The sequence below is a fragment of the Perca fluviatilis genome, chromosome 7 (genome assembly GCF_010015445.1).
Source record: "Perca fluviatilis chromosome 7, GENO_Pfluv_1.0, whole genome shotgun sequence".
Taxonomy (NCBI): domain Eukaryota; kingdom Metazoa; phylum Chordata; class Actinopteri; order Perciformes; family Percidae; genus Perca; species Perca fluviatilis.
The window spans coordinates 28,482,713-28,497,964 of record NC_053118.1 but is presented as its reverse complement, the minus strand read 5'-3'; the positions used below and the strand labels follow the sequence as shown (position 1 = coordinate 28,497,964).

Sequence of the window (15,252 nt, the reverse complement as noted above, 5' to 3'; positions counted from 1 at the left end):
TGCATGAAAGTACGGGGTATGCATGAAAGAAGATAGCTTTACATACACACACGGTGTGCATGAATGTGCTTAAAGTGATTTTGGATTAAGACTGAGCTAACAGGATTAGATGTTCCACTAGCTAGACGGACACAGACACTTTAAATAGATCAACCTGACGCTGCTGCTCCTTCAGAGCTGCAGAAGAATCAACATTTGACAACTTGGAACACATATTTCAACCAGAGGGCTGCTTCTCTTCCAGATCTGTAGGTGAGTGTGTGCAGGAGTTTGTTGAATTGAAACATTGCCTTGCCAGAAAATCAATATTTCGTTGGTTTAAAATGGACCACGTAAACCTTCAGCTCAGGTTTAAACATGATGTACACCAGTGTTGAATGAGCAGGTTTCTTGTGACACCAGATATATCATTTGCTTTTAGGTTTCTTCTCTGAAGTTTACTATTGAAAAGCTGGCAATTTTGTTTGTTTTTATTAATGCGTTAATGCCATCATGTCTATTGTTACAATTACCAGTATGATAAAGTAGATTGGTTTTAATGCTTTGTCTTTTATTAATCCGCAAGTATTTATATGGTCTTTCTGGCCTTTGCTATAATAAAGTATTGCAATCTTTATCTTTTTACAGAAATGGCTGATGTTTTCAGAAGCCTGAACCTCCTAGAGACCCTCAAAGAGTCCATAGAGCTCAATAAGTTATCAGATGTCAAGGATGCAGTGGAAGATCTCCTGATCAGCAGGATCAACTTAGCTGTCATCGGGGGCCGTGGGGATGAAAAATTTGCCTTTATAAACTCCATCCTTGGCCTTGGTCCTGGGGACGACGGAGCAGCTCCGTCTCCATCATCTGTTGCCCCAGAGGAATTGGCAGTTTACCCAAACCCTAAACACCCCGACTTTCGCCTGTGGGATCTGCCACCTGTCCCACCCGCCTCTCCATTTGAACCCGAGGGATACATGGATAGAGTTAAATTCCCCCGCTATAATGCCGTCTTAATGACATTCACACAGACACCCCAACCCAACAGTGTGGACGTGTACTTGGAGGCCCGGTCACAGCAGCGGCAAACAGTGTACTTTATTCTCTTAGCTTCAGCAAAAGACACAGAAAAAAGCCTAGAAGAAAAGAGGAAAGCCAGTATGGAAGTGCTGACATCTCAGGGTGTGACACTGCCTAAAGTCTACCTGGTGAGACCCTCCACCCTGGAGAACTTTGACTTCCCTGGCCTGTTGGAGGACATGGGAGGAGACCTTCCAGAGATCCGAGCCCACGCCCTTCTCTTGGCTCTCCCGACACTTACCTCCACCCTGGTCAGTCAGAAAAAGGAAGCATTCAAAGCACTAGTATGGGCAGCTGCCTCGCTATCTGGTGGGATGTCGGCTATTCCTGTTCCCTTTGTGGCCTCCATGGTGGACTCAAGTGTTGCAGTGCGGATTCTAACCAAAGCACAATTATCTCTGTGCCTGGACGATGATTCGGTCGAGCGACTGGCCCGACAGCGGGGCATGGAACCAACAAGACTCAAAGGGCTGCGGACTTGTGTGTTGTCAGTGGAGGTTACTAAAGGTGAAGTGAAAAAGCGTCTGGCAGCGGCAGAAAAAGACTTGGCCACGGTTTCATCTAAACTGGTGGAGATGGCGATGCCCGTTCATGCCCGTTCTGCCAGCCGCTCCTTCTCTGCCATGCTGCAAGCATTAAATAGCACCATGGATGAAATGGCAGCTGATGCTGAGAAGATAGTGGCTGTTGCTCTTGGGGAGGGAAAGTAAAATCAAATGTTTTTTTCTTTGTGTAAGGTTTCCTGTTTATGTGTGATTTACCTTTACGTTTTGGGATATAAGAAACACACAATTTATAAAATACTTCAGAAATCTTTTGATAGCCTACGTTTTCACACTTTTTAATGAGCTAGAAGTAAATCATGTAAATACTGTGTAAGCATACATTCTGCAAATAGATGTCAAATACTGTAAGCTGCTCAGTGCCAAAAACCCACCCTGAACAGATGCTTTCACTTTCCCTGTTAACAAAACCATTGAATAGAGGAAGTGAGAGGAATGTTGCTATGCCTTCTGTAGCGAGCAAGTTGAAGGAGAAAATTGTATCACCTTCATCAGTACAACTATAAAAGATTATGTTCTCTGGCTTGCATGATTGGCCATGCAAATTTTTCAAGATTTTAGTTGAACTGTGAAAACTTCCTTTTTTTTTTTAAATCTTACTCTTACTTTAATAAGGATGGTGTGTGCTACGGACTGCTGTAAGTGAATCTTCTGAGGTAAGAACAAGCTTATTTTTTAAATCTTTCAGTCTTAAATAGTTCCTCTATTTGACTGCCTAATTTAACTAAAAAAGTAATCTCTGTCCGTGAAAGTTCCGTGTCAATCATTGATGAGGTACAATGTCTGAGAAATTTTAGTTTTCTAAATAAGTATACAGTGGCATTTGTAAGTGAAGTATATGTTGTATATTGAGCTTTTAAAAACACTATTATTTTTGACAATATTACATATAAATTTTGGGGGGATAAATGACCAAATCTAAAAAATAAAGGCAATGTAATGTTTGCACTCTCAATATTCTGTGTGGTGTATTATCGGTCTTCTTTGAATGACAAGCGGAGCAAAGTGATTTAAACAAACAGTTGATGTAAAATAAAGACAATGACCTCCACATAATATTTTAGGTACTGTAAGGAAATAGAAACTGAACCTGTAATGGAAGCCTAAAAATGGGCATGTTTGGGCTCTGCTGTATCAAAACACAATAATTACATCTACACTGCAACAAAACATTTAATCTCAACATTTTGTCTTAGTCTTTTTCTTTCACTCTTTTTCTACTGAAACACTAACGTACTGCTATTAGTTTCAGAAAAGATATATTTTGCAATGCTGGAGAATTCCCAACAAGCTTGAAATGAGAAAGACAAAGCAGACTACTCAAACAACTCAGAAAAAGAAAAAAAAAGAGGAAGAATTTTGTTTCTGCATTTGCATCAAATAAAATACATAAAAGCCTTCCTACTGACATTGCTAGTTTATAGTAAATTAAAAAAATATTATACGACGTCCAATATTGAACACATACATTTTATTCATCTCTTTGTTTCAGATATCGAGCTTTAGTGCCACATGAAAATGAATTCTCTGGCAGTCTGGTGGTTGGTATGTCTGGCCCTAATAAAAAGTAGGAATTTTCATATTCCATTATGATAACAATGTTTGCTTTTAACAACATTTGCATTAAAGTCCTGACTTTTACATTTGTGTTTTCGTCAACACAGATGTTTCTTGTGACCAACCAAACCCCTTCACACTACAAGACAGTCTCCTGACAGCCACAGAGGGGTCCTGCATTGAAATCAAATGCAAGGTCACACTCCCAAATAATGTTCAAGTTAAGGATGCATACTGGTTTTGGATAAAGAATCCAACTTGGCATGATCAGGTTTTGAGTGGCACTGTCATTTACAGCACAAATGAAGCAACGCGTCCTGTCAGTTCAGACTTTGCAGATAGAGTTAAATATACCGGCTCTCCATCTTTAAATAGGAACAATCCTTCTGGATCTCCACCAGATCTGTGCAGTATTTTAATCTGCAACCTAAACAAAACTGACAGTGGAAACTATTCTTTCAGATTTGTAGAAAAAAAAACGAATAAATGGATAACTAAACCAGAGACGAAGCTCACAGTTACAGGTAAGTACATAAATCAAGAGTGCTGAAAGATCTTTTCATAAAATATATACCAATAAAATTAGTTATGCGAACATTAAGAGATAAGCTCGTCTGGAGGCAGAAATGATCAGATTGGTTGAATTCAACATGATTATTATAAGAAACACATTTTAAGAATTATTATTTGAGAAAAAGTTGTAAGGTTATGATCATACCCATAATACATTTGTCAAGGACTAGCTAAGTCTTTCATGTTATTACAGTAACTAGTAGCCTACTATATTTATACAGGCATGTTTAAGGTAGAAAAAGTAAGAATGAATATATATTGAAAATATGTATTCATGACATACTGTATTACTGATACAATATTATTAATAATTTACTATCACTGGCTATTCAGTATATTCATTTTATTTCTCTTAAAATGATCTCATTTTCACATTTGCAGAAAATCCATGCCCGATCACTTTTGAGAAACCAGCAGCTGTAAAAGGACCTGGCATGATAACACTCACATGCTCCACTTCAAGTTCATGTACTTCAACGCTACAAATTGGAGGTTTGACACAACTGTCCCCAACGCCTCAGCAAAGGAACAATGCAAAAACGAAAAGCACCACCGTCAATCTGACAGTCGACTGGAATGACAATGGGAAGGAGTTTTCATGCAAAGCACAAGATAATGAAGACAAATATTTGATTAAAAATATCAGTGTAACTGTTGAATGTAAGTTCATAACGTTGATGTCATGTCTTACAGGGATCATATTTAGCCTAATACTGATATGAAATCAAACAATCTGTAATTCAAATGTAAATTAAGGGTTGCACCTGCACCAAATTAACCCTTAACACCCCCTCCCCCCACCCTCAATTCATGTATAGGTATAAAACAGATAAAACTAGGAAACTAGCTGTACCTTTAATCTTTTGACATTAGTAAGATTTATTATCACAGCAGCAGAAAGAGGCCTATTTATTTTGATGCTAAGCAGTTGAGAATTGCACAAGTATTTTTTCTCTGTTTATAACTCAAACTATATGTATGCCTCTAATGTATACGTCATTAACAACACAGATTGAAATAAAAACCAAAGGTTTTCCACATAGAAGTTGAGCCTAAAGTGTTCATGACATGTAATGTTTTGCAAAAGAATATTTAAGCTAACAATGCCTGCAGGTGCTGCCCCTACGTTTAAATCATTCTTCTTTTATAAGATCACAATAAGCTAGCAGAGTTACTCTGTCATGTGTTTTAATTAGTAATAAAAAAAACAGAGCAATTTTCTTTTGTTTTTTACAAATACAAACAAAAATCAACAACAGTTTGTGTCTTTCACAGGCAACTAATTCCAAAATACTAATCAAACAAACTAAGGAGAAACAACAGTGTTAAACCAAACAATAACAACAAGACAAAAAGAAAAAGATAAAGAAAAAGAAAAAAAAAAGATAAATAAATAAAATGACATTGACATAACTTAAGGAGAGATAAATAAATAGGGGGTTGGTTTAGCCTCTACTGGTCTTAAGCTTGCTACTATGCTGTAGCAAGTGGGGATGTACATTAGTGTAACTTCATGTTTCATTGAAAAATAACACTTTAATTTGTTAACTATACATCTGTTGTACTAAATTATACTCATCTAGCCTATATTCATGTAGATTACTTTTGCTAAACTCATACTTTGGCTATTTGTTAAATCACTTAAGGTTCCACTTTAACTATAATCAAATACAGTATGCATAATTGTTTGCCGTAAATAATCCATCTATGTGAGTTGACTGATTTCCCCCGACTTTATTTAATTTGTTGACACAGATGTTCCCAAAAACACCTTGGCTGAAATAAGCTCTCAGAACATTGTGGAAGGACAATCTGTAACTCTCACTTGCTCCGCCAAAGGAAGTCCTGCCCCCACCTTTACCTGGTTTAAAGATAAACAAGAGGCTGTAGTGGAAACAGGGGCAGTATGGGTGATCACATCAATTATGGAGTCACAGAATGGAGAATACCATTGTAAAGCTACAAACAAGCATGGGACAACACCATCAAGCCCAGTCTCTATTAAAGTTCAGTGTGAGTACTTCCTATGTTTTTACTTGAATTCTTTAATTTGGTGTGTTTGTGATTCTCTATAGTTAACTCCTGTAATACTGCTGTACATTTTTACATTTTGATGTGGTATTAGCAAAACAAAAACCTTTGTAAGATTTTAAACAATCTGTTTTCATTTAAATATATATATATATATATATATATATATATATACATATATATACTATAGCGTTCTTAGTGGATAGTAATTGTTAATCAGCCTAAAAAAATAATATCTTCTGTTTCAGATCGGCCTGAAGTTGAGGTGGCGTCCTCTGCTTCTGTACTTCAAGAATGGGAAAAAATGACTTTGACATGTAACGTGAAGAGAAGCAACCCACCACCTAGCACCTACTCTTGGTTTAAAGATGGGAATGCTGTTCATCAGGAACAAACACGACAATATGTTGTTGAAGGAATCCAGCCTGAGAACGGTGGCTCGTACACATGCAGTGCCACCAACACTGTGGGTACTGGAACATCAGAGTCACTAACAATTACAGTTGAATGTAAGCTCCCGGTGCTGCACGTTTGTCAGCGAGTTGATGATGATGATGAAAAGTAAATAAATTGATAGACTGCATCACCATTGAAAGCATATTAATAATATTTAATTATTTCTTCCTTCCAGATGGCCCGAGGATGACATCCATCGGTGATGTTGATACAACAGTGAAAGTTGGTAGAGACCTTAAATTGTATTGTAACACTGATGCCAACCCTGCCCCATGGAATTACTCCTGGTACCGCTACAACATGAAGAAACCGATTGACTCCTCAAAGTGGACGTCCAAGAATTCTAAAGAAGAAATGCTATATTTCTACAAAGTAGAGAGAGCAGATGAAGCATGTTACATGTGCAATGCAACCAACAAGATAAATACAGGAGGCAATAGTGCGCCGGTGTGCATAGACGTACTCTGTAAGTAATTGTGGTATGCTGAAAATGTTCTGTGATATTTAAGTTCCTCTCAACTTTTACATCAAGTTTGAGTATTACAAAAATAATTATTTAATCTGATTGACTCAATCAAAAAAAAATCTTTTCTTTCTTATTCATGTCTTTCAAAGGTAAATAATTTGCTAGTTGGACAAAAAGATGGAATAAATTCTCATATCTGTACGGTAAATATGAGGCTGGAGCCAGCAGCCGATAAGCTTAGCCTAGCATATGACTGGAAAGAGGTAGCCTGGCTCTAACGGTTACTAATTTTTTAACTAAAACTCACAAATGAAGACATATCTCATTTGTTTAATCCATACAAAAACGGAAGTGGAAAAAGACATCAATTTGCTTTTTTACAGCAAGTATAGTTGCCACGCAAGTTATTGCTCCCAGCCAAGAAATAGTCTAACACAAAACCACATACAAAATGTTAACTTGTCATTTTTAGACTTCAGTTTCTATACGGATTAAACAAATGAGATATAATGTGTAAATTAATGAAGTTTAGACAGAGCCAGGCTAGCAGTTTCCATCTGTTTTATGCTAAGCTAACATGCTGCTGGTTGTAGCCCTGTATTCAACAGACATACGTGAGAGTGTCAAACTCTGAAGTGTTTAAGCTTTCAGGACAGAAGTTGACTTCCTGTTCATAGACTGCTCCTGAATCATCATGCAGCATGTTAGAAAATGAATGAATTCTCCTGAAAATCACACAGCTGCTTCCTCTCTACAGATCCTCCAACTGAACCCATGCTGACTATGGATACTGAGCTCACGGAAGATCAGCTCATCACCATCAACTGCACTGTTGAAAGCTTCCCACCGTCAACGCTCACCTTGACAAGGACTTCCAAATCAAAACCTCAGTCCTCAGAAGTGCTTTTCACTCAATATTGGCTTTCTAACACTCTCCACCACAAATTCAATGTAACGTCAACTCACACAGGAGTTTACACCTGCGGCGCCACAAACAGCGAAGGTTCAAACACAAGCAAACCAAAAACATTGATGGTTAAATGTGAGTGATTCAGCAGTGCATTGGCTTTTTCCAAACAAGTCATCAAAACCAAAACTTTCCATAAAGTAGATCTTCAGCTATTATTTACATGTGAAATCATTTTGATTACATCTCTAGTTTTTGGTACAATAGTTTAGTTAAAGTACAATTTTGAGGTACTTGTGCTTTACTTCAATTTTCTGCCACTTTATACTTCAATTCCACTACCTTTATTTGACACACAATATTGTTACTAACTTACTAAATTCAGTTACTTTGAAGAGCTAGATTTGTACATACAAAACAACTTCAAAAAATATGATGCAGTATTATAGATAAACTACTGAACATAAAGTAATACAGTAGTTCAAACCACACACACACACACACACACACACATATATATATATATATATATATATATATATATATATATATACAAATATGCTACTGCTTACAAAGTAATGCATCTGTAGTAACGACAGTAATATAATATAACACCTACTGAATACTTATACTTTTAATTCTTTTCACTTTTAAGTGCATTTTCCTGCTAAAACTATTGCCCTGCCTAAAATTGCGAATGCATGACTTACTTACTTGGAATGGTTCATTTATATTGTGTAGTATTCTACTTTTACTTCAATCTCTGGCATAACTTTAAGTTGTACATGTTTATTTTTTGTTTTGACAAAAACACCTTGAGATATAATGCACCACCACCACAAACTATGGCCCAAAGATTATCATTTAAATCAGCTTTTCTCCCATCTGTAAGGCAATTATGTATTGGAATGTATTATATTTTACAGGTGTGCATGTGTTGTTCTCATGTTTATAAAGTACACAACCTATATAGATAAAGACTTACCTTTTATTGCACTCCTCTAAATTTAAATGTATGCTGATATTATATATATATATATATATAATAACTCACTATGTTTAGATGTGACTCTTCTCTTTTTGATAAATGCAGATCATCCCAAAGACGTGACTGTAAAAGCTGAGCCTGCTTTCGTCGTGAATGAAAACAAGTCATTGACGTTACGTTGCAGTGCCCAGTCCCACCCACCAGTGACCTCCGTCACCTGGATGAAGATGATTAATGGGAAGAGTGAAATCATCCGGAATAACCTAACATTTCTTTCTTTCAAGTCAGTCAGTCCTTCTGACAGCGGACAGTACAGCTGTGCAGCCAGTAATGATATTGGAACTGGAAACTCACAGACGCTGGCTGAGGTCAAAGTCAAGTGTGAGTAGACTGATGCACTCAGGGTGGTGTATGCATTAACTAGGAGATATTACATTACACATTATTGTAAATATTGTAAATACAGATTGGGCAGTGAGGTTTTCTTGCATGAAATTGTTTGTGTTTCTCACCAAAACGCTTGTGTATCCACAAGTCAACGCGTTGAATGTTGAATCCTTCGTCATTTGCAACGTTGGTTTTTGGAATAATGTAAATCTAATGAAATGCTTTATTTCATGGTGTGTTACTCTTACTAACTGCCAATAACTAAAGTAACCTGTAACTTGTAACCTGTCAGGAATGTGCATTGCAAAAACATTGTTTCAGTGCTAGTAGATGTCAAAAACTTCCAAGGGTACCTTTAAATGTGATGTAGACAATAACTGTTGGTCGACAAATCCCTTATACAGAAGCATGATAGAAATGTCTGAATCACATTTCTGCTCATAATTTAGAAAAAATTACTGTGTAGAATTTTAATACGATTATAGCTTCTTTCAGTTGTTCTTGTGGCATACGGTGGGCAAAGGTGTGAGCAGTGCATGGCTTTGCCACAGTGTCTTTTATAAAACGACCACTGGGGGATGCCAAAAGGAAAACTTAAAATTCTACACACAGTGGCTTTTAAGTATATTTTCATTTGTGCTGTCATTCCTGTATGATCTTTGAACACTAAGATGTCAAAGTAAATAATTTTGTCTTGCCTTACTTTATTTCAAATGTCCCTGTTTAGATGCTCCAAAACACACCAGTATCACGATAGCAGCAGAGCAGCGGCAGCCTGACGGAACGAGATCTGTCGAGCTGAGCTGCAGCAGTCAGAGCTATCCCCCAGTCACACAGTATTCATGGTACAAGATAAACACTGAGGAAGGGGATGTAAAAGTGTCTAACCATCAGACCTACACAGTGTCTTCAAACGAGCCGGGAAGCTACTACTGCATCGCAAAAAATGAAATAAATCAAAGAAAGTCTGACCCAGTCCATTTGTTTGATCGTGAGTGGATTTCAAGGCCTCGTTTGCTTTCATTCATTTTTGAAAGGGAGACATGTTAGAGGTATTGTGCAATCAGAATTGCCAGAACACTTTTCCTCTGATAAAATCACAGCAGTTTGAAACTATGCTACTTGTTTACACATTTATGTCTATATACTGATGTTCTGTCTCTTTTAACCACAGAAACATTGATGACGGTCCTAAACATCTTTCTTTTTCTTATTATCCTGTTTATAATCATTTTGATTGTCTTTGTCTACAGGTAAAGTAAAACAAATATATTTCACATACCATTTGGCGTGTGTAATTGGCATGCATAACCACTGTTATGTCCCTATCATGTTTTCAGACACAGGAGGAAGAAATCAATTCAACAAGGAGCTATGAACACAGCGACCGGTTTTGGTTTTCTGGTAATGACTCATTTGTGCAACTCTTTCTGCTTCTTTATTGAACATATTTAGACAAAAATGAGTCTTTTATGTGTGTGCGTGTATGTGTGTGTAAATCATATCAGGGCTGGTGGAATGACGCCAGGAGGAGAAATCAGATGAGCGACCCTGGTATGGCAGGACCTTTCAGGAGCAGAGATGACCTCTTGTCAGACCCGCCACGCCATCCAAATGGCCAACGATGCCAGCCTCGTCCAGACAACACGTAAGACAGCAGCCACACACACTGTCCCCACCCAGGACAAGGCACACTCTGTAGGACAGCAGGAGAGCTGGATGCTGCTCCTCATGCTGAAGTCAAAGCGTCCATTTAAGATCCTTCAGACACGAATGGCACAATGAGTCTTCCCTGTCATTTATTACAGTCAATCACTGACTATGCATGGTTCTGTTGTTGTTGTCGTTGTCATTCCACAGCCCTGCATCCAACATCACCAGTGTTTACTGTACTGTGAATCCGCCCTCCGGAAAACAAGTGGGTCAAGCAATTTTTTCCCAACTTTTCTTTTTCTTTTTCTTTCTTTTCAACAACTTTTTTGAAATTTTTCGTAATATACTATAATATAACTTTTTCAACAGATTATTCTAGGACTTTTTAACTTTTTTCGACATACTGTACTATACTATGACTTTTCTGACAAACTATACTATACTATACTTTTTTTAACATACTATGAATTAGTATTTACTTTTTTCTGCAATACTGACTTTTTTCAATTTTTTTTGACATACTATACCAAGACATTTTTTAAACATTTTCGGAATACTATATTATGACTTTTTTATTCTTTTTGACATACAATACCATGACTTTTTTACTCTTTTTGACAAACTATACTATGACTTTTTGGGATTTGTTTTTGTTGACTTTTTAAAACTTTTTTCACATACTATACCATGACTTTTTTTAGATACTTTTTCATAATACTATGCATAGGCTACTAGAACTTTTTAACTTTCTTCGACATACTATACTATGACTTTTTTCCGACACTTTTTCATAATACTATACAGAGACTTTTTTAAACTTTTTTCGACTTTTTAAAAACTTTTTTTCGACAATTTTTTCCACATTCTATACCATGACTTTTTTATGGTTTTATGATTTTTCTACATACCGTACTATAGATGCTATGAATTTTTTTTGACATACTATACTATGACTTTCAACTTTTTTCGACATACATACCCAGACTTTTTAAACTTTTTTCGACATACTATAACTATGACTTTTTTAAACTATTTCGACACACTATACTATGACTTTATTTCGACATACTATACTATGACTTTCTTAAAACGTTTTTTTGACAGGATTCTGGGCTTCAAACGGCTACAGGACTTTACCATATCCAACTTCAGTTTTCCACACTCAGCTGAGCTAAAAAAATTCTGCAGCACATTTGTCAATGTAACATGTTCTTGTGTCTTTACTGAAAAGTGCATATAAAAAAAAATCACAATAAAAATGATTTTGAATAGATATACTAGGTACTTCACCACAATAGACCATAACAGTAAACATTACCTTTAAACTGATGAACTTTTTTCTTCTATGTGGTTCACTACTATAGATGAATGACATACTATACTAGGACTTTTGTAACTGTTTTCGACATACTATGACTTTTTTTTACTTCTTTTGACACACTATACTATGACTTTTTATCGACACTTTCGATATACTTTTACTATGACTTTTTTAAAAGGTGGAAATGCCCCCAAAAAATCTAGAATCAAGAAAATAAATACTTTTTTCAACATACTATAATATGACTTTTTTTGACATACTATACTATGACTTTCTTTATACGTTTTTTCGACATACTATAAACTATGACTTTTTAAAACGTAGTCACCTGAAATGGTTTTCACTTCACAGGTGTGCCTTGTCAGGGTTAATTAGTGGAATTTTTTCCCTTATTAATGGGATTAGGACCATCCGTTGTGTTGTGCAGAAGTCAGGTTGATACACAGCCGACAGCCCTATTGGACAACTGTTAGAATTCATATTATGGCAAGAACCAATGAGCTAAGTAAAGAGAAACGAGTGGCCATCATTACTTTAACAAATGAAGGTCAGTCAGTCCGGAAAATTGCGAAAACTTTGAATGTGTCCCCAAGTGCAGTTGCAAAACCATCAAGCGCTACAACGAAACTGGCTCACATGATGACAGCCCCAGGAAAGGAAGACCAAGAGTCACCTCTGCTGCTGAGGATAAGTTCATCCAAGTCACCAGCCTCAGAAATCGCAAGTTAACAGCAGCTCAGATTAGAGACCAGATGAATGCACACCTCCAGGCTGTGTAAGGGCTATTTGACCAAGAAGGAGAGTGATGGAGTGCTGCGCCAGATGACCTGGCCTCCACAGTCACCGGACTTGAACCCAATCGAGATTGTTTGTGGTGAGCTGGACCGCAAATTAAAGGCAAAAGGGCCAACAATTGCTAAGCATCTCTGGGAACTCCTTCAAGACTGTTGGAAAACCATTTCAGGTGACTACCTCTTGAAGCTCATCAAGAGAATGACAAGAGTGTGCAAAGCAGTAATCAGAGCAAAGGGTGGCTACTTTGAAGAAACCAGAATTTAAGACATGTTTTCAGTTATTTCACACTTTTTTGTTAAGTACATAATTCCATATGTGTTCATTCATAGTTTTGATGCCTTCAGTGAGAATCTATAATTTAAATAGTCATGAAAATAAAGGAAACGCATTGAATGAGAAGGTGTGTCCAAACTTTTGGCCTGTACTGTACTATATACTATGACTTTTTTCAACTTTTTCCACATACTATAACTTATTTCGACAATCTTTTCCACATACTATACAATGACTTTTATAATTTTTCCACATACTATTCTATGACTTTTTCCACCTATTATACTATGAATTTTTATGGCATCCATACAATTTCAGTTTAACACATTAGTGTTCGCAAAACCACTATTCAAACATCTGCGTTGGCCTCAGTCATTTATGTAGCTCCTCTTTAGACAGGCAGATGTGTCTTTCGATGATCAAGCTTTTGCTTTGCCCACTGTACTGTAGCTCTGTCCTCACTGTTTGGCAGAACAGCAATCATTCAGTATTGTGAAGCAATGAATGACCAGACGGCCTACAGCTTCCATTTAAAGGCATGAATAACCTGATTCAGTTGCTACTATATATTCACTGATGTCTTCTGTCTGCATCTGCTCAGGGTCCTTCTGCACAAAAGCCAATCAGACAGCAAGGTGGACACACACAGGATGATTCTCTCAACTACGCTTCTTTACACTTTGGAAATAAGCAAAAGTGAGAATATATGTTTTTTCATGTTACTGTATATTATAACAAGAAAAGTTTTATTACATGGCAAATTTATGATGGTATATGTTATTTATTTTCTAGGCACAATCCTACAAAAGCGGAAGATGTGTATTCTATGGTGTCCAAGCAAAAGCCACTTAAAAAGGTCAGAAACCTATAAACAAGATTTTTTTTATTTTTTTAGATGTGTCATTTTCAGTTTATTACCTTATAGCATTAAAGGCAATTTTGTTTGTCAAAGTAACTTTAGTGGATGATCTATATTGTGTTTGTGGTTACAGTAAAGCTACTACTCAAACGTAGAAAAGAAGTATGTTTTGTATAGTACTTCTGTGTGCTGACAATACAGTAGCAAAGAGGACGTTTTCTCTTTAGAAATAGATTCCCTGTAACAAATAATTTAATCAGGGAAAACATAATCTTCAAGTCCGCACAAGCACCCAATGTCTGTTAATATGAATTTCTCTGTGCATAAAATCCAGATACTGCTAGAAGTAATGACACACTTTATCTGACCATCCCTGTTATCCTCCTAGAATGATGACAGGCTGGAGGACTACGAGAACGTCAGCGCAGCACACACAGCCAAATCTCAAAATGCATTAAACTATGACACAGACACCAGTGAGGAGGAAATAGAGATCAATTATTCACAGGTGAGCTTCAAAGCAAAGCCTGGACTTCAGAGAGCCGGCAGAGACTCCAGCAGCTCTGATGAAGAGGTGACACAGTACACTGAGGTCAAAATCTGAGATTAGATACTCTTACTCTTACAGGTACAGTCAATTGTTCAATAGGGGTTTCATCGCTGTATTGTTTACTTCAATGTTAACATTTATTTTTCCTTAGTGCCTATGCTTTTCACAGTGTGCAGTAACAAGTACTAGAGATGACCCGATACCACTTTTTTGCTTCCTGATACCGATTCCGATTCCTGAACTTGCGTATCGGCCGATACTGAGTACCGATCCGATACCAATGTGTCATATATTTTATTATGTTTTAACAGCTGTATACTACTATCCCTGTATGGATGTGGTATTATTTCTATCTTTGTTGTCAGTCTGGCTCAGGTTAAACTCTTTGTGAAACATAAACAAACACAATGAATTCCACAGAACTTTCTTTTATTATCCAGTTTGACAGTCAGTTATAACGGAAAATGAACAAAAATAAACTACTTTAACGTAGATTTTCTTTAGGGCTTTATTACGTGGTATTGGATCAGTGCATAAACTCCAGTACTTCCCGATACTGATACCAGCGTTTTAGGCAGTATCGGAGCCGAAACTGATACTGGTATCGGTATCGGAACATCTCTAACAAGTACTAAACAGAAGGAAGAAAAGTGACCAAACCCATGCCACCTAACATATAAAGAAATACTAATTTTGTTAAGGAAAGTATTCGTGGGCAAATGTACATATTTGTAAAATGTATTGACATTACTTTGACATTTGTGAATAGTACAATGTGCCATATGCACAATGCTTAATTTCATAACATGCGTTG

At 36.8% G+C, this 15,252-nt stretch overlaps 2 protein-coding genes across 3 annotated transcripts; both read left to right on the top strand.

Moving 5' to 3' along the window:
* Positions 1–119: 119 nt before the first annotated feature.
* irgq2 (immunity-related GTPase family, q2) lies at positions 120–2,577 on the top strand. Of its 2 annotated transcripts, none has more exons than XM_039806283.1 (2): positions 120–248; positions 628–2,577. In XM_039806283.1, the coding sequence occupies exon 2, from the start codon at positions 630–632 to the stop codon at positions 1,767–1,769; it is 1,140 nt and encodes a 379-aa protein (XP_039662217.1). In that variant the 5' UTR covers positions 120–248; positions 628–629; the 3' UTR covers positions 1,770–2,577. The 2 variants fall into 2 exon arrangements, with proteins under 2 accessions (XP_039662217.1, XP_039662216.1); XM_039806282.1 differs by having other exon boundaries at positions 124–252.
* si:dkey-24p1.1 (uncharacterized protein LOC556718 homolog) lies at positions 2,154–14,733 on the top strand. Its single transcript, XM_039806281.1, has 17 exons — positions 2,154–2,278; positions 3,115–3,189; positions 3,287–3,703; positions 4,134–4,412; positions 5,508–5,765; positions 6,032–6,292; positions 6,415–6,705; positions 7,463–7,747; positions 8,706–8,981; positions 9,715–9,978; positions 10,162–10,240; positions 10,328–10,391; positions 10,496–10,635; positions 10,848–10,905; positions 13,631–13,725; positions 13,822–13,885; positions 14,277–14,733. The coding sequence occupies exons 2-17, from the start codon at positions 3,135–3,137 to the stop codon at positions 14,490–14,492; spliced, it is 3,102 nt and encodes a 1,033-aa protein (XP_039662215.1). The 5' UTR covers positions 2,154–2,278; positions 3,115–3,134; the 3' UTR covers positions 14,493–14,733.
* The last annotated feature ends 519 nt before the right edge of the window (positions 14,734–15,252 follow it).

Coding starts and splice junctions, on each gene's coding strand:
- irgq2 (XM_039806283.1), top strand. CDS start 630: ATGGCTGATGTTTTCAGAAGCCTGAACCTCCTAGAGACCCTCAAAGAG.
- si:dkey-24p1.1 (XM_039806281.1), top strand. CDS start 3,135: ATGAAAATGAATTCTCTGGCAGTCTGGTGGTTGGTATGTCTGGCCCTA. Junction 7,748..8,705: donor AAAAACATTGATGGTTAAAT/GTGAGTGATTCA, acceptor TGATAAATGCAG/ATCATCCCAAAGACGTGACT. Junction 10,241..10,327: donor TTGATTGTCTTTGTCTACAG/GTAAAGTAAAAC, acceptor TCATGTTTTCAG/ACACAGGAGGAAGAAATCAA.